Here is a 25,010-nt window from a genome sequence, read left to right on the forward strand (position 1 = left end):
CATTTAGACCATTTCCATTTTCTGGCCCCCTGTCTCGTGCTCGACAAATCCAAAAAATATGTTTTGCATCAGCCAAGTTAAAAGATGATTAATGAGAATGAAGGGTTTGAGTGCTCCTGGAATTCGGAGAGTCGCTCGCTTTTGGCAGAGGTTTGATCTGTTAATGTTTTCCGCTCAAACTGAATTTCGTCCAGATGGATTAATATTCGTTTTTTTTTATGAACCAGGATGATCTACAGTATAACAATCACCCAGCCAGCAGCCTTTTATTTTGGAACGTGTCATGTAAATGTCTAAATGACTAAATAAGCTGCAAAGACACACCACTCACTCAGTGCTGTGCAGCGGTGGAAAGAGAAGGTATAGCTGCACCTTTCAGGACATTATCATTGTCAGAAGCTGACAGCACTGACTGAAATACAATGTAGCACCCCCTCCCCCCGTTTTCTCGTGTGTCATCCCACATCCTTGCCTGCTGACAGCTGTACTTGACTCTGACACCTGAGGTAAACAGCTTGCCAGTGTGCTGTGAGTGAGGAGTGAAGGGTGGACTGAAATCACAACTGGAGGTCAGAGTTGACTTGGTGTTCTGTAAATGCATCTTTCGTTGAACACAACGCTAGTGCTTGTGTGGGACTGCATGGACACATGGACAACAGCTAACTTTTCTACACAGGGACCACATCCTATCCACCTGAAACCAGTCAGTATGCACCATCACAGCTGCTGGAGCTCAGTAACCACAGCCTCCAATATACAGGTAACATCAGAGTCATTAAACAACTGGGTCTCCTACATCAAACTCTCTGCATCCATAGAGGTTCTGGCCGATAGTTTGGTTCCAACAAGATCGAGAGCTCCATTCCATCACTTTGGTCAGTAACTCGCTCTGCAGCAGCTCGATTACGTCATCCGAGCACCTTCACCATGGAAACTGAAAACACAGCTCAGCCTGGAGTGGACCTCAGCGTTCTTTCTCCTCTGGCTATAAGTAAGACTACACTAAAACACTAAAGTCAAACTCTAACTAATCATATCATCACATTTGAGAGAAGGGGATTGATGTCATCAGTCTGACTGAGACCTGAGACCTGACTGAGAGTTCTTACAACTTCTGGACAGCTTAAACCTGGAGGATGTTGAGGTCCCCACTCATGGCAAGGGTCACATTCTCATTCTCATTTAGTCGTTACTGACTCTATCCCCATCTTCAATCTGCAAGTGTTTGATCTGGCTGATGGTCAGCTGTCGACTTGGCATGTTAGTAGAACTTGTTAGGAGGACACCACACACACACACACACACAGACACAGACACACACACACACACACACACACACACACACCACCCACCCCCCACCCCAGTGGAAACTGTGCCCTTGATATTAAAGAGTTGTATGTGAAGCGTGTATGGTTGTTTAGATCCTTCAACAATTCACAGTCAAATAAGCAGCTTTCCAGGTGACCAGGGGAGAATGATCCTCGGAGACAGATCTGCTGTGGGTCCATCTGTCCTCCAGTGATTCCCCATCCAATTGCCTGGCCTTTGTATGCATACAGACATCTGGCCTATTAATTTAATTAGTTCTACCTCACGTAGTTTTAAGGCAAACAGTCTTGATTAATAAAATATTTTCTAAATGTGAGTTTTACCTGCTGCTTGTAAAACAGATTGAGCCTTGTGGACATCTGCTAGCAATAAACCTCTGGATTATTATATTATCATCTTCTACTCCTGTTTGATGAGCTACACCAAGCTTCAAAACACTCTGTAATCAAGATTATCCATCTTTGCTTGATAGGCTGTCTTAATTCATTCAGCCTCAGACACCACTGCTGGCTCTACAAGTAAAGTTTATCTACTTGGGGTGGAAGCATTTGGAAGAATTTTACAATCTTTAACGGCTGATTTGATTTCCTTTGCAGATGTACATACAAAGGCAATTCAGTAGCAAGTTGGTGAAAGACACATGACGGGGGTCAAGCAGGCGTTTTCATGTTCTACAGTCCCAACAGTATTGACGATTTGTTCGAGAAGGAAAGTACTTCGCATTGACGGCGTTAGCTAACATCACTAAACACAGAGAAGAAGGCCACATTCAAACCCAATGAATAGAAAAAAAAAAACATAAATAAAAAAACATATTAGTCACTCAGAAGATGGGAAGACACTTAAAAGCAAACATGTGAGTCAAATGTAGAGCGAGCATTTCGCAACGCCCTCCGAAGATGAGGAGCTCTTCAAACCGAGAGGGGTCAACGAGGACTGCTGCAGATTTGGCTCTACTTCTGTTTTGGACAAGTTCTTCTAATTAGCGGTCTGCAGTGAGTCACTTAATTGCTGAGGATGCTGTGTAAAAAACACTGAAGGAATAACGGCTTAAAATGTATCTGGGATGTTGCCAAATTTGATCAAAATGAGACTTTTGTATTGTGCTTTTGTTGCAAAGATTTTAGGTGGACGGGTTTTGCTCAAGATTATTTTATGTATGCGGCAGCTCTACCTAAGACACCGTCCCAAAAATACATACACCACCTGGATTTAACTAAGCGAATAGGTAAGAGCCTCCCACTGCTGGGGCTGCATTATTACTGCATGGATGATCATTTTTCAACAAGTTATTTAACTCTAACTGATGCAGTGAGTAGCTTCTCATTTCTTAAACAACTGTCTCTGAAGACTCATCCTGTGGTCGTAGAAAAGATGTTAAGGGTGAAGGGTCAAATTATTGACATGAATCAAGCAAAGAAACCATCTAAGGAGATTGATGAAACTACTAATATTATTAAAAACTGGAAATGATCATGATTATTGATGATTTAACTGTTTGGTGAAATCAAATTGTAGAAAAACAACAGTAGAACTCACGGCTGTGTTTAAAAGTGAAAGTATGAGCATTTCCACATGCACAATGCAAAGAGAACTCAAGGGATTGGAACTAAATAGTTGTGTAGCCTTTACCAAATAACTTGTCGGTGAGGCTAATCAAAAAAAAAGACTTTACTTTGCTAGGGAGCATAAAGGTTGGACTCTGGAGCAATGGAAGAAGTTCATGTGGTCTGATGAGTCCAGATTTACCCTGTTCCACAGTGATGGGAGCATCAGGGGAAGAAGAAGAAGAAGAAATGAATGAACTGGACTAACTTCCAGTTCCTTCTAGTTACCTCTTGAGGTGTCCTTAAACAAGACACCGAAACACAGTAGTAGTGCAGATACGAACTGTCTGGCAGCTGTCCAACTACAATTTCCCCAAGGGGATCAATAAAGTGTGTAATTATTATAATTAATATCTAAGTATTAACCAGTTTCTCAGTCTTGTAAGGGGGCAGCGGTCACCAGGTATTAGGGAGCGGCTGTGCCACCCCTGTCCCCCCTTCTAGCCTCACCCCTGTTTTAAGGACCTCTGTAATTACTGCACAACAATACAGAACTGACTGAGTGTGTTTCTGCACAGCGTGGCCATCACTTGTACCTTAACGTGCTGTCTTCATTACACGGCCATTGTAACGAGACGGTTAGTGGAAGTAGATCAATAGTGTCGTGAACCTGAGGTCGCCTCAGCTGCGTTTACGGGTTTACTAACAGCTCCTTCTTAGTATTCTGCCACCACTTTGAGACTCACTTTAAATTCCTCCTGACACTGATCTATAGGCATCTGACCTTGACTTTACAGTCAGCACTCTTAATGGCAAAACAGCATTTTTGTAAAACCATAACAAGGAAAAGACTAGCTGCATCAGAGCTAGCTGCATGTATCATCACAACAAAAACAGTGTGGACGGTCTTGAAGGAATTCAATCCTCTACACTCATGACACTCCTCTGACATTAACTTCACATACTCGGTGGAAACAAACAGGATGAGAGCAAAGTAATTGGACGTTTCTATCAATTCCCATTAGCAGATTTCTCATGCACAGTTGATGGAGAAGGTTAGGGCACTGAGAGCTGTCAAAACCTATAATGTAACAAAGTCAATCGCTCAGATCTTGCATCGCTGCTGTGCTGCAAGCTGCATTAGAAGTCATATAAGCCCTGTTATGATAAGGCCTCAGCATTGTTTAGAAATAACTGAGTCATCACCATTATCCAAGCAGACAGCAATGGCAGTGTGAAGAAGGCGGAAGACGCCTTTGATATCTCATTTCACTCAATCAAATCCTGCTTTAAAATGGAAGCATTATGCCCTGTTGGGAAACACTGAGGGCAAGCAGTGGGGTCCATCCTGCTGACATAGCTGAACTCAATGAATATTGCCAGTAGTTTGTTGATTCTAAAAGGCAGGGCTCCAATCACAGCAACACCAGCCTCCTCACACATTCTGACTCTGGGAAATTGGCTGCAGCACAAAAGCTTTTACAGACTCTGGCAGAGGAGTCTGGACCTGGTGGACGCCTGATACGACTGATTCGAATGAGGCTGCACTCGCGTTTGTTTTGATTACAGGAATTATGAATATCAAGAGTGACCCCACTTGTGATGCAGTCCTAAATTAATATATTGCTGTCAAAACAATGTGGACTGGAGAGTTTCAGCGTGACTCAATGATGCCCCCAAGTGGGCTGAACCAGCCAGCTGCAGACAACGCAACACTATCACACACAGTAGATACTGAGATTCGCCTTTGTGTTCATCTCTGATCTGAGTTTTCTCCCATTCGGAGAACATTTATTATCACCATCTGTCTTTCTTTTTGCTTGCTTTGCACCAGATGGATAATGGAGGACGGATCTGACATGCATGAGTGTTGGTGGCATAAATAAATAAATAACTAAAAACAGATATTTTATAAAGCCTTACAGTCGAGCAGAAAGCCGTGAAAGCCTAACCATAATTTTAACACAGATAATATCTGAAAGTTGAAAAAGCATTTAGCTTAAAGTGCTCCATTACCTGCAATTTCAAAGTTTCAAATAAAATACTCTTCATGAAGTTTTTTTTTTTTTTGCAGTGACATAGAATTCTGCACACACACACACACACACACACACACGCACACACACGCTATTTGTAACTGGACTTCCTGCTGTACACCAATGGCCCCTATTACCCACCAGGAAACTTACCTGCCTAACTGTCCGTCAAAATAATTGTATGCTTTACGCCACACTGTGGCTGAAAAGCAGCAAACCCGGAGCTCATTTTGTAGAATTCTCATTCATGAGCATGTCAGGGTAAAGGGGTGCGCAGGGTCCAGCAAGGCCTCCCTTCACTTGCATAGGCAATAGTTATATTACCACTTGTTTGCCTGCTGGTTAATTAGCAGTTAAATTTTAATTACAAGCACTTTGACCAAGAGCAACATCTATTAGGTGTGTCAAAATGCTGGAAGTTAGTTGGCGCTTTTTCCGCACCTTGTGCATTCCTCATTCTGTTAATTGTGATCTTAGAAAACTATCAAAAGCTTTAACAAAGACATTCCAAGCTTGTGAATACAACTGTGAAGCCCACTTCTAAAAGCATGAAAACAGAATACAATGACCTACCAACTAACAAAATGTCGAGCCTTTTAAAGTAATTAACTATGACCTTAATGAGAGTGTTTTGCCCATTCAGCGTCTGCCTTTTGTAGACAAGTATCTGACATTTGTGCACGGGAACAACGCTTAGCACCTCTAGCTCTGAAATTACATGTGCTAAAAATAAAAGCACTGAAAAGACAAGAGGCTCTCTGCTGTCCTTAAATGGATGGTTCGTTTTGACCTTCCGATATGTTACACTGGAAGCTTGTTTGTCAAAAATTCAATTTTACAAATGTGAATGGCTTATCTGCAGGATCCAGTGGCATTTAATGACGACATAAACAAGGTTTGTTACAAAAACTTCATTTATTCAGAACGACATACAATACACGTTTCGGAATTCACAGAAAACAACAGAGGTCCTTTTATTTGCCAATGCAGTAAATAACATTAGAAAAAGCAAAAAAAAAAAAAAAAAAAGAATACATAAATTACAATATTTAGTACTTTACTTTTAATTACGTTCATAAAATGCAAGTTAGAGACAATGATGCTGGAAACCATAGTTCTCTCAAATAACATACAGTATACTAAATACTTCTAGAACTCCTTACAAATACACAATGAAATCAATGAAAGATGACAAATAGGCATAAAGTACTCTTTGTGGAGACTTACACCCTCTTTACACTTGGTTTTAAAAGGCATCTTGGACGTTTGGATCACGAGCGGACGCCTGAGACACATCACGATTCACACCTGTCCATATGTATGCATCTCTAAGGTGTCCAGCAGACCACGTGTGTTCAGATGTCAATACTGCCGCAACACCTCCGCTAACATCAACAGCCATCTCCCACTATGGTGATGTATTTGTCTGTAATTTCCTTGTCAGGCATTCATCAGAAAACATTAGATGCACTACAAAAGATGCGTGCACCCCAGATCACCTCAGCTTTGAGTGATCAGATCAGAAGCTGTCTCGTACACTTGAGATCCGATGACTTCTAAAACACATTTTGAAACCAAGTGCAAATATTTTTTCTGTGTTCTTGCATCATACACGATTACAGTACAAAAACCTTTGACATTTTCAGCCAGAGCAATTTATAGTAATACAAAAACTTTTTTTTTTTTTTTTTGGTTGACTGACCACAGAAACCTTAAATTGTCATCCACAGTCTTTGTGGGTACAGTCCCCTCACCCCCTTATCATACTGATTCAGTCCATAGGAGGCCTAGTAATGACTAAAGGTTGCAGTCTCCTTCAACTCATGGTACCCCTGGTGGTTTGGCTCTGTGAAGAGACAGAGAGGGCAGTTAGGGCCAGAAAGTACCACAGATCTATCTCTTCTACATCAGCCAGTGCTTTAAACAACCCTTTTAGAAATGTGGCCAATTGTGGATCATTTAAAAGTGAAAAACAAAAGCAACACAGTCATAAACAACAGAGAGAGACTATATTTAACAAATCCTTTATTTGGATTCACTGCCCACAGTTGCACATCTTAAGGTCCACTTGAATATGACCTTAGTCTGTATTCAGTGAGGACTGTTTTTTCTATCTTATATTTAAACTTGATATTCATTCTCTGTATCTGTAGTCTGGAGGTCACTTAATAATTTTCTGTACATCCCAAATGATGTAGACAAAAATAGCCACTAGAAGAATGCGTTTGAGTGAGTAGATAAGTGTTACGGTACCCAGGCTCATATTCTCCTCCACCAAAGGCCTCTTCTCGCTGCAGTTCACCACTCTTCCCTGTGCCGCTCCCAGAATAGTCATGATGTCCACTAAGTTGAGCTTCCCTTCCTCCTTGGCCTCCTCCACCTCCTCAGCCAGCTCCCTCGCAGCCTCTTCACGCTCCTCTATCTCTTCTTGGGTCAGCATTGCATTTAGGCCCTGCCCCGCGGCACCGTTGCCCACCTGGGGTGGCGCCAGCGAGCACAAAGCCCTCACCTTTCCGTAGGACTTCAAGTGCGCTACGTTTGCACGCAGGAACAGCAGGAGGACATTAAGGTCATTCAGTGGGCAGCCTAACTTGTGACGGTTGATAAGATCCAGAGCTGGGAGGACATCATAGACGGAGATGAATGTAGTGTCCCAAACAAAGAGGCGAATCAGGCTGAAGAGAACGATGGGAGCCAACAGGACGTAGATGGCACCATTGGCCACGCTTATCACCTGAAAGACTAATTGGCCAATCATTTTGCACTGAACCAACTCAGGAACCCAGTTCTGATCACGCAGCATCCCCGTTCGGACAAAGCAGCTGAACTCGTCCTGCAGGAAGGCTGACAGGTGGAAGTAGGCCAGGTAGAGACAGGCAGCACTCATAAAGGTCAGGAGGAGGAAGCCACGCAAGAACAGCATGCTAACAAGGAAGTAGGAGTTTTGTTTACATTGCATGTATCTCTCCAGTAGAGGGTACTCGAAGTATCGCTTCTTCTTGGCCCTGCAATGAAAATGGAGGAGAGAAAACATGTTCATGAAACTGCACACGTCCTTACAGGGAGCCAGGTGGCCTCCCAATCCAACCGCTTTTGGCTACTAGCATCTCTAACCTACGACAGCCAAAAGAGATTTTCACAGACTCCTGGATTTTAAAATCTTGCTTTATAACATACAAACAGTAGTTGCTGAAGGACAGGAAAACATAATTAACCACATTTCCCCAGTTTATGAAGAGACTCAAACTGACAGCATGGGATCACTTCTGTGACCTGAATTTGCTTCTCCAATTACTCAGTTTCTCTATGGGAATCATTAAAGTTTCATTTAACATGGTGTAGTGTAAACTGGGGGCAAATTAGTATTTCTAAAGTAACACAAACATCAAAAATTGGAAAATATACGTGTTATATTCACAACAGATATACACAGAAGAGCTCTGAATATTTATGCTGCAGGGCAAGCGCCACTGGACCCTTACCTCTGCAGCTCGGCCTGAAATGTGAGTGGGTTCTTGGTGTTTTGGCGCATATCCAGAATGCTCTGGGCCATGCGGATGGAGCGGTTGTACGACTTGTCTAGTTCTTCAATTATGAAGAGCAGGTCCGAGCCCAGTGTGGGCATGACGAGCTGGCGCCAGATCAGGGCGGGCAGGTACATCAACGTTGCCATGGCCAGAAGAGAGTAAGGGAACATCTGGACAGATAATGACCGAAAAGGGCGACAGAGTGGAGAAGGAAGAAGAAAGATAAAGTAGTAGAGGAGGACAGACGAGCAGTGATGAGCCACATAAACAATCACCTCACAATTCAGTAAAAAAAAAAAGAATAAGCAAGAAAAAAAGCACAAGTCAGGATATAAAATTGCTTTTCTGTTTGTGACTGGCCCTTAAATGTCAACAGCACTGGGTCTGACTACTTTGCTAAAGGTTTTGTCAACAAATCAGGTTCCCTGCTTCTTATTAAAGGGTTACACTGACATTTCCAACACTTTTGCAAGTCACAGTAAAGAGTTTGTTCGTCAGCACTTTCTCACGATTTGTAACCCCAGGCGGGCATAACAAGCCAGGCAGGCCCCGATCAGAATCTCTCGACTTACTTTGTGAACCCAGAGAGAGCGCTCCTCGAAGTTGCCGTCCCTGTCAAACTCATGATGCATGAGAGAGTCCCAGCAGTACGTGTCTACGTAGCCGGCCTGCTTGATGGTGAAATTGCTGGGAGGGAAACAGCTGATCTGAGGCCCTGCAGAATAAACAAATGTTGATCTGTAACATCAGTGCTAATATAGGGAATTGGTTTCCGCAGCCTCCTTTGATCCTGCTTTATCAATTTGCCTGTAAGCAACCTCTAAGCTCTTGATATATCACACACACACACACACACACACACACACACACTCAGTGCTCAGTGCTGGAGGTTCACTCTGAGATATGTACATGTGAGCTTGCGTGCCCTTTTCCTTTCAGTGCTACAAATTTTCACTGGAGAAATCATATGTTTCCAAATGGCAACCTGGCATTTAAAAACCCAGGGTGACTTGATTCCAAAATGGGCTTCTCCAGCCTATATTTACTTCACCTTGATATTACCACTTACAGCCCAGCCACTTGAATCTATGCTCTATGCCCATCTGTCATTTCTCAAGGGTGCCCCACCCTTAAACAGAGAGCTTAGGAGGGAACAGACCGAGGGTGTGCCCCAACTACCACAGAGCCCTACAAGAGAAACACAGAGCTTCTACTTATTACAAGCACCTTCCACATTTACCCAGCTCCCTGTAAGTAGAAACATGCTGCCACTAATTTACTATAATGACAGGGCTTCTCGTTCCAGTCCACCTTATTATAAGCAGCTGTTACATGGTCCATATGTGTATGTGAAATTAATTAGTCACTTTATTGTAATTAATTCATTATTAAAACATCAGCCACATAAAGAAATAACGTAACAAGCAAATATAATTTCTAAAAAGGTCCTCTGAATCTGTTTTCATGTTCTTTTCATTTTATAAAGTTAAAAAGCATCAAGGTGGAGCATTTCATATGATTAGCTTCCAGTCCTGAGAACACGTCAACAGTCACCACAACACTGAAAACAGTGAAAAGAGATCTTCACCCTGATTAGTAACTATTGTAATGTTAAATGAGCCAAGAGAAAAATATTCTTACTAAGCGTTTTGTGTTCGTATGGTCGTCCTATGTAACCTTATATTATGCTACTTGCTGTTTAGGTTTAAAAGACAGATTCCTAAAACCTAAAGTCTTGTTATGTGTAAAAAAAATGTGGATCTCCAACTAATATGAGGCTGAAGCAGTGTGAGTTTATTAAATCACGTTGATGTCTGCCAAAATCTTTTTAGTATAAAATTCAATCGTTGTGATTGTGTTTTTAAAGATATGTGACTTGTTTGTAAGGCTGAAGCCTTCTGTTGTCTTCAGATAAACATTTTATTTACATTTCTGCACAGAGAGAGGACTTTGGATTAAAACACCTGCATTAACAGGACAAATAGTGACAGCGGGCAACAACCTGTCTCAGTGTGTGTTCATTGAAAATGGTAAAACTATCCTTTAAATTACACCATATGTGCCACCACAGTTTGTTTTAATGCAGCTTACTGTGGGAATCTATCTTTTTGCAGTTTGCATGTAGGAGCATATGTGGGCACATGCATCGACGAGTCATTCTAAAGGAAAAATAAATTCCTACTGTTGCATTGAAAACAACAGCACATGCCTTTTCATCGACTCTTGTGAAATATTCTCTCCCTCAGCTCGCCCATCCCGGCGAGCCATTTGGCAAAACGCGGGTACCTACACTTCTGCCACTGCTCCTATCTCCTACTCCCACTCCCCAATTAACATTGGCACATCATCCCCACATTTGTGCTTAGTACAAGAATTCTTGGCAGAGAGTGCAGGTGCAAGTCGAGCCGACTCCAGACACGAGCGCAATCAAGCACTGTTGTGAAATTGACAACCCGGCACATAGGCAGCCAGGAGCCATCCGTTGAGCCGCCTACCCCCAGCACCATGTCATGTTGTACACCCCTCCCCCCCTGTTTAATCAACATATCCTCTTATTTGACTCAAATAGAGGGGAGCTGCCACAGAGGAACTTTGCCTTGTAATTACAGCGTGCCAGTGTTAGTGAACGCGGCTCTCAATCATTCCCCATGGCAATTAGAATCAGGAGCATCAGGCTGATTGCAGACCAGCTCTGGAGAAACGACGCTTAGTTCAAAGTCAAGGGAGTCAGCCGCCTCAGCAAAAGACTCGTGCTGTGGACTTGCCACATATCTTTTGGGTTGTCGGTTGTGCTTTTTCTGTGGTGTGAATGACAACGGACAAGACGATGTGGGATGTGTTGCGCGATGTGCAGAAAACACCAAATCCTCTGCGGTCTGAATCAGTCCGGACGCAAAAGTTAAAAGCACAGTCAGTAAACTGCACAATGGATTTAGTGTTTCCAGTAATTCTCCGTTGTCATATCGTCGTTACCACTGTGGCAGCGATTGTGCTGAAGGGGTGTTAATGGAGCCACTAGTCAATGCTTTCCAGCCAGGGTAGGTGCTGTTTAAGTGTTGTCTTCCTCTCGCTAAATGGAACCCTAATTCTGTTAAGGACAGCTCTCATTGTTCATATTCCACTTCCTCAAGTAAGTTTTTTAAGTTTTATCTGCAGTAGCTTTAACTGTTACTGCAGTTTCACTTCTTTGGAACATGTAAACTTTTGATTTGTGTCTACATCTTTGCGTTGACTTTGAATTAACTACCAAGGTCCACGGGAAAAAGAAGCATGTTTATATTAGTATGGATGATATTCTTCCTTATCGCTCTAAGTTCTACTAAATGCAGTTCAACAGGTAAATAATAAGCCATTCAAGGACACGTTTACAATACAGGAGACATGTTTCTGCATAACAGTGATGTTGTAGACCACAAAGCCAAAACACAAGCATAGGGAAAAAAAGAGCACTCATGAATATAGGGTATAATTAGGGGCAGAAGCAAGCGGAATATAAAACACAGGGCCTAAGATAGAGTTTAAAAAAGGCTGGAGGCAGACAGATGCTCACCCAGGGAGATCTCTCGGGCGAAGGCCATGCACACCAGCATCAGTGGAAGGCCGACAGACACAAACTTGATGACCTTGTCCAGAGGAAGCTCCAGCTCCAGGTGGTTGATACGGTTTATCCCAGAGCTGTCCTGCAGCAGGGCATCAGATAGCATGGCCTTGGCCGCTGACTGTGCGATGGACATCTTGAACACTTTTGAAGTGATAAGAAAAAAGGCTTATTTTTTTTAGGACACAGTCAAGTATGAACGGAAGATATCGTGTACTCTCTATGCTGGAAATACAAATCAGACTCATGACCTCAAGTCACTTCTCGCCTTTCTCTTTATCTATTTCTGTCAGTTCGCTATGTGTGAAATTATAAAGTGTTATTCCCAGTAAAGCACCTACCTTAAGTCATCCACTTCTCTCTGATGATCCAATTTGAAAGTACGCTTGCAGATCCAATGAGTTCCTCTAAAGGCCCGCGCAGTGTTGGGAAGCTCCATAAGTATTCAGGGAGGGCGTCTGAAAATGAGAGGTTGGACCAGGGCTGGACCAGGCCGAGCCGGGTCTGACTCTAATTACAGAGACTACATCTGGGAGCACGTCGACGCCCAGATGGCACCGACTGCAGCAGACCTCCAGTGCTCAACACTAGGCCGTGCAATTGTGGCTTTGTGTGTGTATATGTGTGTGTGTGTGTGTGTTGCTCTGGCGTGTTCATGCTGTGAAGCATGGTCACTGTGGCCCACTTCAAAAAAAAAAAAAATAAAGCCAGCCATCGCCAGTGGCTTTTTCAGCCTCTGTTATTCCGAGACTATTTTTACTTCATTTCAGCCTCAGACTTACTGCTAAATACTGCGCCGTACAAAGAGGCGGTCGTGCTCCTGACCTTTGCAGGACGTGTGTTTGAGGGAAGAACTAGCAGCATGAAAAAGTCCTATTTTTTTAAGTGGATGTGAAATATCCAGTCCGACTGCACTGTGGGGTCTGAAAACATTCAAATGCAGAACATGTACTTCATCCTATACGTTCCGGATGTCACTGCATTTGGTGGTGTTAGCCATGTTCAGCTGGGATTCTGCACTGACCCCAGCTTTCATCAAGAAAATTAGATCACCGGGTGTTTGTTCAAATGCTTCAAATTGCATCTCCCTGACGAGCAGCCTCTTATGGCTGCGCACAAATGGAGTGCTCTGACTGCTGGAGCTTCTCTGGGAGGAGCTGCTGACTGCAGGCCTCTCCTGTGACTGGCACGGTTTTTAGTTGGCTAAAAATATCGAAACCTTCAACGTCCGATCCTGGTCACTCGGGGACAGTGGAAACTTACATTGTCATCTTTTATTATGATGGCAAACTTGTTATCTAGCAGTTGCTGCTTGCACGTCCAGCGTACACAGAGGAGTATAATATTCATTTAGAGAGAATCAGTGTCCATCTGATGAATCTTTGTGCACTATTCACTTTGGTTCCACTGTTTCTGCTTTTCCCGGCTCCTCAGGGAAATATCCAGCTGCACATGCTCGCTAACTGTCTGTCTGCTATTTGCTCAGCAAATTCTCTGGGTTTTGGTTGAAAACTGCTGCTGCTGCGTGTGGAAACAGTGTTGATCACAGAGGTGAGACTCAACCAAACACTGTAAAGCAGTGAGCTGCAAGTTGTTGCAGTTGTAGATGAGAGAGGAACTGCAGAGTCAGGCGACAGTCGTGTATCAGTCAAATTCATCTTTAACTTTTGTCTTTTTTGGTCAATATCTTCATGTTGTTTTTTTTATTTCATGGCGCTTGGCAACAAGTGTTAAGGAGCAGTTCATTATTAAGGTATAACAAAGTATTTCATCATCAGTATTAACACTAAATCGATAATAGAATAATATTGTCTATTAGAGTTTAAATCATGGAAGGGGCAGGTCTGTCATTTAGGATTTGAGTATAACTCAGTGGACATTCAACCCTGTGGTAAACTGATGATGTCGGAGTGATGACAAAATGAGATACGATACGATCTACCACTGAGGTACAGAGAGGTTTGACTGGGAAACACAGCATCTGCTGTACCTGAATGATGTTGCACTCTGTTGAGGGGTGGAACATTTTGTTGTTGTAGTTGTTGTTGGCCTGTACTTTGCCATCTTTGCTGTATCAACAGTCAATTCAAATAACTGAGCAGTTTTGTTGACTATCATTGAAAAGTCTGGAGTTACTTAGAAATATCTATGTTTCTGAAGGAAAAGCAGATCTTCTAACATCAAGTTGATCATAAGCTGTTTGCATTTGCTAATGCAGGTTGATTCATTTTAAAGTGATCCGTTGTGTTGGCACAGCTGAAAACATGTTTTTCCAAGAAGGACCCAACACTTCTGACCAGTAGTTACATCAACATTTACCAGATGTAATGTTTTCACATATCTGAACATAATGACCCATTCACGCAGTAGTAAGTATTCATTAAACCTTGCACCACTGTATACAACAATAAGCTGGCTTTACATGAATAAGAAATGACGCTGTTAAATGATTTACGACCACTGCTCCCGCTGTAGCTAATGCTCCCGTGATAGATTCAAACGCCCACATGAGCTACTTTGTGGGGCGGTTTATTATATGTACCTTTTATTCCACTTGCTCTCCAATTGGCGCTCGTACAGTTCAGACAGAGCCACCGGCTACTGCGCCCAGCTGACCTGCTCCACAGAAAGGCCTGTGTGGAATAATTAGACATAGACTGTGATGCCCGTAGTCTCAAACTATTTTTTTTATTATTATTATTAGACCACTTTTGTAAATATTGAAGGCTTCCCTCCCACGTATGAGAACTTTGGAGCCAAGCTTCCGCATGGTAATATCAAGTGCCTAGTCACCTCATCACATGTGGCCTACGCTTAATATAATAATTTAAAGCCCTGCACGGCCACTTTAATTCAAATTCCTCCTCCCAGAGAAAAAAAGACGACTGAAGGAGAAGAAAAGTAGCAGTGGAACACAAAACACAGATATTCAATAAGTGTTGCTGCAATTAAAGTTTGACCTTTTTTTTTTTAGCAGGGCAGAAAACAATGCAGGGAAGCAATTATGTTTGAGCGTGTAAAAAAATAACAACAATGCACTGCGGCTTGTGCAGCAAACACCCCCAGCAGTAATTACCATTTACTCTGACAGAGAAGAATGCACATGTGAAAAGTTGAACCCCCCCCCCCGTGGTCTAAACGCCCTGTTGGGTTCTTTTGTGGGTGTCATCTCAAAAGGTGGGAGAGCGTTTTGTGTGGGCATCTCGCAGCGAGTTAAATCACAGACTAGAGCGCTAACCAGTGGGAGGGAGGCTGACCATGTGACAGGAACACGTGGGATGTGAAACCAATATTTAGACTGCTAACTATGCAATTTGGAAATATGTTCCAATGAGGCCGAGCTTGAGAGGGTTCAGGAGTGTCACACACACACACATACACACACACACACACACACACACACACCTTGCTCTGTTCTAATACTAATACCGTTATGTTCTGAGTTCTTCCGTCACTAAATATTAGCACTAATCAAACCACCTGCTTCCTGTTACTGAGGTTATGACTCTGAGATGCTTTTATTCAGCTGAAACTAAAGTCCTCCAACTTTAACGCCCACACAGATTGTTAGACCCAACTCTCTCACACAAGACTCGTATGAGCGTTTGTTGTGCAGAGGCAGACTGTCTCCAGACGTCTCCACTAGGTGACCACCAAAATGTGTCACATAGATTTTTGCTGTTACCAGGAGGACTGTCTCACATAGGTAGAACCTCAAGTCAAAATCAGTACCTTCACATGTTTTAATTATTAAAATCCATCTATTGAAACACAATAGATCATGACAACAAAGTGTACAAATGAAATAGAAATAGTTCCTATCGTCTGTCACTTGCTCTGGAAGATCTGTTTAAAAAAAAAAAAAAAGAAAAAGAAAGAAAAGGCAATCGAGAAAAGAATATTAATGAGCAACGAACTTCACGATGAACAATCAGAACATTCAATATAACATGGTTCATCTTTTTCTAGACGTCTTCACATTAGAAACGAGTGACTCCATTTGTGTGTGTGTGTGTGTGTGTGTGTTTAGTACAAAACAGAGAGCTGAAAACGTTTTCACAGTTTCCTCAAAAGCCTTCACATCAAATTGAAAGAGACATTAATACGCAGTTCTTTTTGTTTTGTTTCCTTTCTCTTTCCCCGTTTTCCACAAAAACTGTCTCCTTTCGCGAAAAAGTTTGTCAGTAACTGACGGTCAGGGATCCCAAAGTCGCTGGCGGTCTTTGCACAGATGTGTGTGACTCAATAATCCGAGGTCACCAAAGAATAGAAGTCAAGTCAAGTACAGAGTGTGTGCACGGCCACCAGCTGGTTCATCAGCCTTACTCAGAAAGCCAGCCAAACCTATAAAGAGGATGCAGAAGCTACCTTCTGAGGCCATGCAAAAAAAAAAAAAAAGGAAGAAAAGAATATAAAATAACAGAATAAATACGCAACCCTTCAACACCAGAATGCAAACATATGGAAAATCCAATATACATACTATATGTGCAGTCAGTGTACACTGGTTCACTACAGTTAGTTTTTTCTTTTCTTTTGTTTTTTTCTTTTCTTTTTTTTTTTTATGTTTTTTAGTTTTTCTGCTCATGGGAGAAAAAGAAAAAACTAAACATTGTTTCAAAAAGGTCATGCTGGAAAAAAAAAAAAAAAAAAAAAAAAAAAAGGATTTGCTGCAGCAACGAGTCAAGTGCGTCGCTCATGAGGAAGAAACATGTCGGGTGAGAGCGCCGTTCAACCTGAGAACCTATGAGTCATTTAAACAGGCGCGAATCACGTCCCAGCAGAGGAAGGAAGCCGACGCACGCAGTCGCCTCTGCAGACTATTTGGACAGCTTTTACACCTTATCTGTTGTTGTTTGTCTGTACTCACTTTTATTTTAGGAAGCGAAATTACACATCGACTAGAACGCTTTAGTACTTGCAGGTTTACGATGTGAAGAGTTTCAGTAATAAGCTGCAGCCCTTTTTTTGGAACTCATATCAAGGTGCCAACATATTTGGACGTTGTTTTTTTATTTATTTTTTTTAAATGCATGTGCAACTCCTTACTCCACTCGTCTTCATGCAGCAGCTTGAACGCGACGGACTTGAACTGTCACGGCCTCGATCCAGCTTCTTCACGATAGGTTCCACAGTCTTTTCCGACTCTTTTAGTTTCTGTGCCACTTCTCTCCATAAAATAACAAAGTGCTTCCATCCAAATATTCGTGGAGCTCGCTGCGTGAGAATATACTGTAGTAAAATGAAACAACACATACATTGTTCATTCTCCATAATCGGGATGGTAGTGTGTGATGAGGCTCAGCAGGAGAGTCTCTGATGACCCTCATACGTCCTGAAACGCTCTCGTGTTCGCGGCGTCGTTTCTGAGTTTCAATTAGGACGTATTAAGTGGACGACTGAGGTCAAAGTTCATATATTGTAGTCTTCCCCCTGTCCACTACTCCACTTCCTCTCTGTGCTCCATGCTCAGATCTCGCCTCCCCCCTCCTCCGCTGGACATTTGCCTCCCCCTGTGGTTTTCCTCCTCCCCGTCCTCCTCCTCGTCTTCCTCCTCCATTCCTTCCTCCTCTTCCTCCTCCTCCTCCTCTTCGTCGTCCTCCTCTGTGCCGTCTATGGAGTCGTCGGCTCCCAGCATGGCTTGCTGCATGGCCAGGGTGGCCGAGTCCGAGGACAGCGAATGGAGGCTGTCCATGCTCAGCGGGTCTGAGGGCAGGCAGGGAAACAGAGGAGGGGTTAGCATGTGGTACATAATTCTAGACTGTAAAAAACTAAATATACTTGTTTTAACCTTTATTTATCTGACTCGAGCACAAACGTTTGTTTGGTTTTTTTTCGGTGTGTCCACTGATCAACTTGTCATTGCATTTTTTAAAGTAGAGTTTGATGCTGTCCCTCTTCACTCCACTTTTTAATTATGTTGCTGTTGTGCGAATCTCCTCACTCCACATGTACAACTGCAGGCAGAACAGCCAGACACACACACTGCATGAAGCATGTGCACAGTGAGATCTCCACTGACTTCCTGCTGCCTTGATGGCAGCATTCATCAGCTCTACTTCAGTGGAACCTGCACACACACGCAAATCATCACTTGTGGCCAGTGACATCACAGATACTGGGTTTTGCACCTTTCCCTGACACCAGTCTGGATGGTCTTTCAGTCCATCTGATATGGGTTCAGGTCCAGAGGAGTTGGCGGCGTTTCTGCACAGAACTGATGTTTGGCCTCCGCCTTACAGTTACAGGTTTACCACAGGACCCCTTAGCCATAGGGTTGGGGTTCATGTGAAAACAATTCAACAATTGGCCTTTATAAAGCGAGACTGTCCCAGAGGCCGTGAGTCTTTATTACATTAATATGAACCGTAGATGGAGAAAGACCTGAATAATTTGCAGCCTTGCATTAAGAAATAATTAGTTTGAACTGAATCAAGTCTCTCACAAAGTGACGAGTCACCACCCATCTTTGGATTGAGACTGAGTCGTTCGTGAATGCTGCTTTTAATCCCAATCATGATCCTCTCACCTGTTACCAGTTAAACTGCTCATTTTGGAATCCTCTAGAATGATGGAACTTGATTGTGTTATACACTTTTGCCTCTGTCTAAACTGTTTTGGAGTGTCTTCAAGCATCAAACTCTAAATTAGCTATAAAAGACAATTTAGTCGATCACTGAAAACACTGACAGTCTTTTCTTCAAGACAAAGGCTCAAGTGAAGTGAACAGTTTTTACTACATTTGAGAAAAATACTTTTTAGATGTGAGCAAAACTTATCTGGAAAGAAGGGTTATGGAACATGAATCACAACTACTGTTGAAATAAATGAGAATTAAAAGACAAAACTATTAGTGGGATTTTGATAACATTTAAATGTATACATTAAAGCTACAATATAAATAAAAAATATAAATATCCTTTACTGTATGCACTTCATTTTCCTGTACTAATTTGTTCCGTCACTTAAGGCAGATTCATCATGGGAGCTGTCAGAACCTGATAATGATGTTATATCATATCCGAATGTGTGAAGTTGTGAATTTTGTCTTAGATTAATAATATTAACTCTTTTTTAACACTGGAGTCAGATTTCACACAGTTTAAAATTTTATTTCACTTTGTGAAAAGAGAAGTGTCAACAGCGACACCAAGTGGTCAAAATTCAATTCAACTCTAAACTGCTGTGCTTGGATTTAATGTCCGAAGAAGACCCTAAGAAAAGAAATCCAGGTTTGTTGCTGTGTTTTTTGGTTTGTTGTTGTTTCTCTTTTATGTGTGTGTGTGTGTGTGTGTGTGTGTGTGTGTGTGTGTGTGTGTGTGTGTGTGTGTGTTTTGAGGGGTAGTGGATATAGTGTGGGCATACTGTCTGAGTTGTTTCCTGTTTGAGATCTGTGCGTATGCAGAACTCCAGCCACGATGGAGTCCGGCCAGAAGCGCTGTGTAGGACGGTGCTGCGACTTCATCTTCTTTGCTTTCGGAGCTGGATCTGGGTTGCTGGCATCCAACATCGGCTGGAGGATACGCCGACGTGCATTGATGAACCTGGCAGAACACATTAGTTAAAAAAAACAAGGACAAGAGGTGAGAGGGTGTGAAATGGTGTAGAGGATAGAGATGGAGATGTTGGTAATCACCAATTCATTTGGACATCGTGCCATCATCAGGGGGGACTCTGATTCTGGTTAGATTTGGTTTCTATTGGTCATGTGACTTAAATTTCATCATCTTCATCATGTTGTTTTAAGTTCATATACAATTTGATCCAAGTTAACTTGCAAAAATGGTGTAACATTCAACTTTTCATTCATTTAGGTGATAAGTAGAATTCTTACAAAAACTAACAAGTTAGTTGTGGTGTTGCAAATTCTGCTCTTTCACCTCTGTTCAAAAATACACTCTAACATCTTCCATTAAAAAAACACTATTCTAAAAGAGGAGTGACTGCTCATCATCATTAAGGGAGACACAATTCGATCTCCATTGTACTTGATATACACGGCCAGGAGATGGCGCCACATTGCCAGCAATGCTCTGAAGAGTTGCAGCGCGTTCATGTGCAGTTTAAGAAGGCAGCTTGTTCTGTCGAAATGTCCGCACTTTGTGTTGACGGCGATTTAGATCATTTAGACGTAGGAATTCTTTTATCTTACCAGTTGTTCACTTGTAAAAGTGTTAGACTTGTTTGTGCTGCAATCTGCCTTTTCTCATCTTCTGTTGGGTACGGGTGCTGGAAGAAAGAGCAAGAAAGCAGCGTCTCAGTTTTCCAGTGCTTTTCTGTGAATAGTAGATTGAATAGATGGCGTGCTACTCCCTTATTGATTCTGCCTTCTCACGTTAAACACATGCATTACACTTTTTCCCTCTCGGCTTCTGTGGCTGACACTTCGTAACACATTCACGCTTCCTGCCTCCTACCATGAGATGCTGAAAGAGCCAAGAGCGCATGATGTTGGTGGCATGTTTGGGCAGGACCCCCCTCTTATTCTTGGACTTCTTGTCTTCGCTGTCCAACAGGGACGACAGGTCCACGTTTACCTTTAAAACAGACACCAGGAAGAGAAGAGGAAATAAGAGAAGAAAAGGAAAACGGAGGGGATGGTAGGGCTTAGTTATTGTTGCCACGGAAACAAAGGGAGACTACCAATTACCTATGTTTTTTTTTTTTTTTTTTCTTCAGTGGCAAGGGCAGAAATACCTCCTCAAGTGTCACCATGGTAACTGAGTTTGAGTAATGATACTTAAAATATAAAAAAAGGCCCTTTGACTATGTGGAAACACAAGAGGGTCAGGAGCCTGTTTTACTTGACAGTGGAGGGCCGGCCCAGCCTCTAGCGGGCAGCTGCTGCAAAGTGGCACTGTGTTTGGTTTGGTTTATTTGTGCTGACCTAAGCCCGTCTCTGTGGTCAGAGAGAAATCATTATTCACATGTTATTGTTTGGAGTGTGCAGAAGGACGAGGTGCTGCAGCGTACATACTTTACATCCTTTATTTAATCCACAGGGGAATATTCACTTAAGGTTCAGTGTCTAGTCCAGGGCGTTTATGTGTACATGTGGCTCCATGTTTCTGGTCTGGCAGAGCCATGCTTGCGAGGACTGACTCGTATTAGTCCACTATTCATATGAGGACATTTAATGAAGGTTGTGTGATTACAGTGGGTGTTGTGCTGGGAGAGGGTTTGCATGTTCTAGGATACTTATTAAGTCCGCGTACAGCTGCAAAGAGTGAAAAGATAAGTTTTCCCAAGGCTCAGACCAACAATGAATGTGTCCTGTTAACATTAATAACCTGCTATATCTTATTCCTCTGTGTCACTGAGCTCCACTGTTGGCCAAAAACTATTAAAGCACATCAACAGTGTGTCACACTGTTGCACCAGGTGGCATTTTCCTTTATTACATACACAGTGTAGTTTATTTTTACCCACTCCCACATAGAGCATCCCGCTGCCAGAAATAATCACTAGTGCATCGAATGTGTATTAATCCAGTGCTGGAAATAGTCTCCAACACACTAAATATGTCCTTCTATGTAAGAAACCACAGTGGCCAGCTGTAGGAAAATATTTAACTGTTTAATCAAAGTATGTTTGTTTTTTTGTGCTAAACTCAGGGAAGTTAAAAACTATTCCAAATTGGACGTATTTGTTTGTGTTATTTGCTGATGGCACAGGAAAATAAAAATCACAAAACTGTATAATTTCTCCAACTTTGTTTCATTGTTTTAACAAATCCAAACATCTTTGTGTCCATTTCAGAGGCAGTGTGTTGTATTTTAGTCCACTAACATGAAGAGCTCTTTGAGGATCAGCTTAGTGACATGTCTTATTCCCTCCACTGATCATGTCCTGCCGGGCTCTTTGCCAACTTTGTTGAGACCTCTGTCTTTTGTCTTAAAAAAGACAGATGTAGCAAGAGCACAGGGAACCTTGGTCTTTGCACCACATTGGTCTGGTTACAATTTTCTACCAAACTGAGCCCAATAGCTTCAGACTTAGCTCTGTGTAGGACAGACAGTGCACCAGTAGCACCAGAGTAACCCACATTCTTAAGGCGAGGGTTGATCCATGTATGTATTACTTAAACTTAGGTTTACTGGTTAGTTCAGTCAGATAAATCAATGCGCTGCCCTCTGAAACAGAAGAAAACAAGTGTGTTCATGTCTCTGTGTGTACTCCACATCCAGATCTCAATCCAACAGACGACCTTTGGAATGTGGTGGAATGGGAGATCCATGGATGTGGAGTCAACAAGCTGGCAGCAACTGTGTGATGTGTGTTTCCAGCTCCATGTTGACTCTTTGCTATGAGGCAGCTCTAAAGGCAAAAGGGGGCCCGACACAGTACTAGCAGTGCGTGCCTAATAAAGTGGTCTACGAGTCTATATACACATATAGAATGATTTTTTTTAAAGTGAATGAGGTACGAAATGCATGAAAACATACAAGTAAAAAAATCCAGCCTGCTAAACAATATCACAGTGATTCATTTTATGCACGACGTAGCAGTAGAAAGAAGAATCCCAGCTCTCTACAAGATAAATAACAAGCAAGACCCCATGCACTGAGACATATAGAGTCACCTTAACCCACACACATGCACATCCCGACTCGCACTCCCCACACAAAACACGACTCGTTACAGTTGCAGCTGGCTGTCACGCGGATAACCCTCCGCTTATCCCCAACACCCCCACCCCCTCAGCCTGAGGAGCACGCATGTTCCAGGGGAAAGCGAGGTTGATTTAATTGGCAGCACTGAGCTCGCGAGTGTGATTACTCTGCAAAGTAGCGACGGGGCTGCGTTCAATTCCCAGCCCACGTGTAGCTCTCTGCCTCGGCTGGGTCACGTCTATTCACTGAGGCCGCTTCTGACTGTCGAGCACAGAATTACCCACGTGGAAGTGAGCGGCTCCTAAGGCCGCCACTGCCACACATGGAGGCCTGTTGATACTCCCCTGCTCCCACTTCTTTATTTAGATCTAGAGTATTGTGCAGGCCAGACAAAGACCGGCCTCACCAGTGACACCAGTGCCTGGCGTTTTTTCAGAGTGATAGTAAAAATAAATCTTTAGTTAAAAGTTACAATTCTGAATAAGTTGCGTCTGTTCCTCTGAATTCTAATTTTGACATTCCTTTTGTGGTTCAAAAACTAGTTACAAGTTAATTTTCTATCTCTCCGACTCCCACTCAGAAGAGCCAAATTGAATTTAAAAGGAAAATTGGTTTTAACTTTTCATTATCTTCGGCTGCATACTTGAACGGTCCACAGACATCCTCCAGTGTGGCTGAGTAAGAACTGGATGCCCTTAACTTTCCACCACAGAACCTGCATGCGGACATTCGCCCAAGTAAATCACACTGTGTTTCAGTAAATAATTCACTCCTCTGCCTGTGAGTGACTGACTACACCTTCTATCTTCTTTCACATTCGACCGACTTTGACACAGTGTTCTGTCTGTTCTCTATTTGTTGGCCTGTTTTTTTTTTTTTTTGTTGTTGTTGTTGCAACGTCTCAGTCTTGGGTTGTTTCTGTCTCTGATAAGTCACCACACACGATCCTTGTCACATTGTTTGTGCTTGTGTTGTTTGCAGCAAAACAAAGACGCCTTGACAAAGAGATCTGACCCAACAAATGTTCATTTGCTTTATGTTCTCTTATCTTTATGTACTTATCTATTTCGCTCTAAGGCCTCCTTCCTACTAGAGGATGTGTGTCCAGTAAAATATCAAGTTGTACAGGTTGTACAAGGCTCTGTAGATGCATTCATCTGTGTATTTCCTGTAGTAATAATAATAATGTGGATGTGAGACCTGCACTAGAATAAAGCACCGTTGCGTCTCTGTGTCATATAAAATCCAAATCCAGGCCTTCATGTGGGGGTGACTACTTCATGGAGAGGAGATATAACTTTTCATATTACCTGCCCATAATAATTCTGCAATACTTGACTCTTCTTTCTTTCTGCGTGGGTGTGTGCTGTTCTGACACCTGTGTGTATCACATGAAAGATGTCTGCTGTTTTAATGACGTTCAGTGTTAAGTGCGTGTCCTTCACGACTTTAATCTGCAGTTGAACCTGACAGGATCGTGTAAGGGAATAAACATCCTGGGACTCAACTATTTCTATTTAGTCTCAGCGGGGGGGGTTGTGTTCAGACAGAGACAATGAAAAGGCACCCCTGGAGGGATACATAAAGACGCCCTTTTATTAATAACAAATGCAGACGGTGGGTGGTGAGGGCGCGGGAAGGGAGCGAACATGTCGGCCACAGGCGTCAGCCCGACTGATTTACCTGTGAGTTCTGGATCTGTATGGTTCCTGGCGGCAGCGCCTGCGTTAACACTTGCCCTTGCGATGTCACCATGGCAACCGGCTGGTACAGGGTCCCACCTGAGGGGATAATTTGCCGTCATAAGTATCAAGTGGCTTCAGCAGCTATTGGCAGCCACATCTTGCAGCACCACCACCAGAGCCTTATTAACTTCCTGTCAGCCCCCAAACAAAACGATGCAAACAAGAGACATAATGATTAAATTCAAGGTGCATTATTGTCCTTCAACCCAGAAGAGGAGAAAAAAAAGGAGTGTGTTTTTGCTGCTGGCTTAATTAGCCTTGATCAAGACACTCTTATCACAGTCTGTTTGAGCTCTTCAATGTGTAGTGATCAAAGGCAGACACATTGATTTATTTTAGGTTAAAAGGGATTTCCAGAGGGCAGGATTAACATTTTTCACTGTACAGTCTTCACATTATAAGAACCTTTTGAGCCAAGCACTGTGAAGGATACATGCCACGGCTCTGAAATACACATGCACAGAAAAATCAGTCACTGCGGCTGAATAGAGACGATTAAAATGTAATAGCATGCAAGTCATAATGTGGTGTGCTGTGTGAGTGATACGGTTCCAATCAACAACGTGCTGATCTCATGATACACTTTATTTCACAATGCACTTTATTATTGCATAA

At 42.6% G+C, this 25,010-nt stretch overlaps 2 protein-coding genes across 3 annotated transcripts in view; both read right to left on the bottom strand.

Annotated features, from left to right (window-relative positions):
* Window positions 1–6,678: 6,678 nt before the first annotated feature.
* Window positions 6,679–12,428, bottom strand: panx3 (pannexin 3). Its single transcript, XM_026372713.2, has 6 exons — window positions 12,379–12,428; window positions 11,990–12,181; window positions 9,012–9,154; window positions 8,395–8,609; window positions 7,166–7,917; window positions 6,679–6,758 (listed from the first exon to the last, which is right to left on the bottom strand). Exons 2-6 carry the CDS (start codon window positions 12,171–12,173, stop codon window positions 6,700–6,702), a joined length of 1,353 nt encoding a protein of 450 aa, XP_026228498.1. The 5' UTR covers window positions 12,174–12,181; window positions 12,379–12,428; the 3' UTR covers window positions 6,679–6,699.
* Window positions 12,429–16,703: 4,275 nt separating this feature from the next.
* Window positions 16,704–25,010, bottom strand: part of pknox2 (pbx/knotted 1 homeobox 2) — a 75,332-nt gene continuing 67,025 nt past the window's right edge. For both annotated transcript variants that reach the window (XM_026370334.1, XM_026370335.1), the window contains 5 exons: window positions 24,334–24,431; window positions 20,455–20,574; window positions 20,190–20,266; window positions 19,403–19,581; window positions 16,704–17,743 (listed from right to left, as the gene is read on the bottom strand). In XM_026370334.1, coding sequence (XP_026226119.1) covers window positions 17,478–17,743; window positions 19,403–19,581; window positions 20,190–20,266; window positions 20,455–20,574; window positions 24,334–24,431 — 740 coding nt within the window. In that variant the 3' untranslated portion in view covers window positions 16,704–17,477. The remainder of the gene's footprint in view (window positions 17,744–19,402; window positions 19,582–20,189; window positions 20,267–20,454; window positions 20,575–24,333; window positions 24,432–25,010) is intronic.

The sequence above is a fragment of the Anabas testudineus genome, chromosome 14 (assembly GCF_900324465.2).
Source record: "Anabas testudineus chromosome 14, fAnaTes1.2, whole genome shotgun sequence".
In the NCBI taxonomy this organism is placed as follows: domain Eukaryota; kingdom Metazoa; phylum Chordata; class Actinopteri; order Anabantiformes; family Anabantidae; genus Anabas; species Anabas testudineus.

Bases quoted from the DNA above. Each gene is read 5' to 3' on its own strand.
- panx3 (XM_026372713.2), bottom strand. From the start codon at position 12,173: ATGTCCATCGCACAGTCAGCGGCCAAGGCCATGCTATCTGATGCCCTG. The intron at 8,610-9,011 runs GTAAGTCGAGAG...TTATCTGTCCAG, and splicing joins GCTCTCTCTGGGTTCACAAA to ATGTTCCCTTACTCTCTTCT. The intron at 6,759-7,165 runs GTACCGTAACAC...GTCTCTTCACAG, and splicing joins GGAGGAGAATATGAGCCTGG to AGCCAAACCACCAGGGGTAC.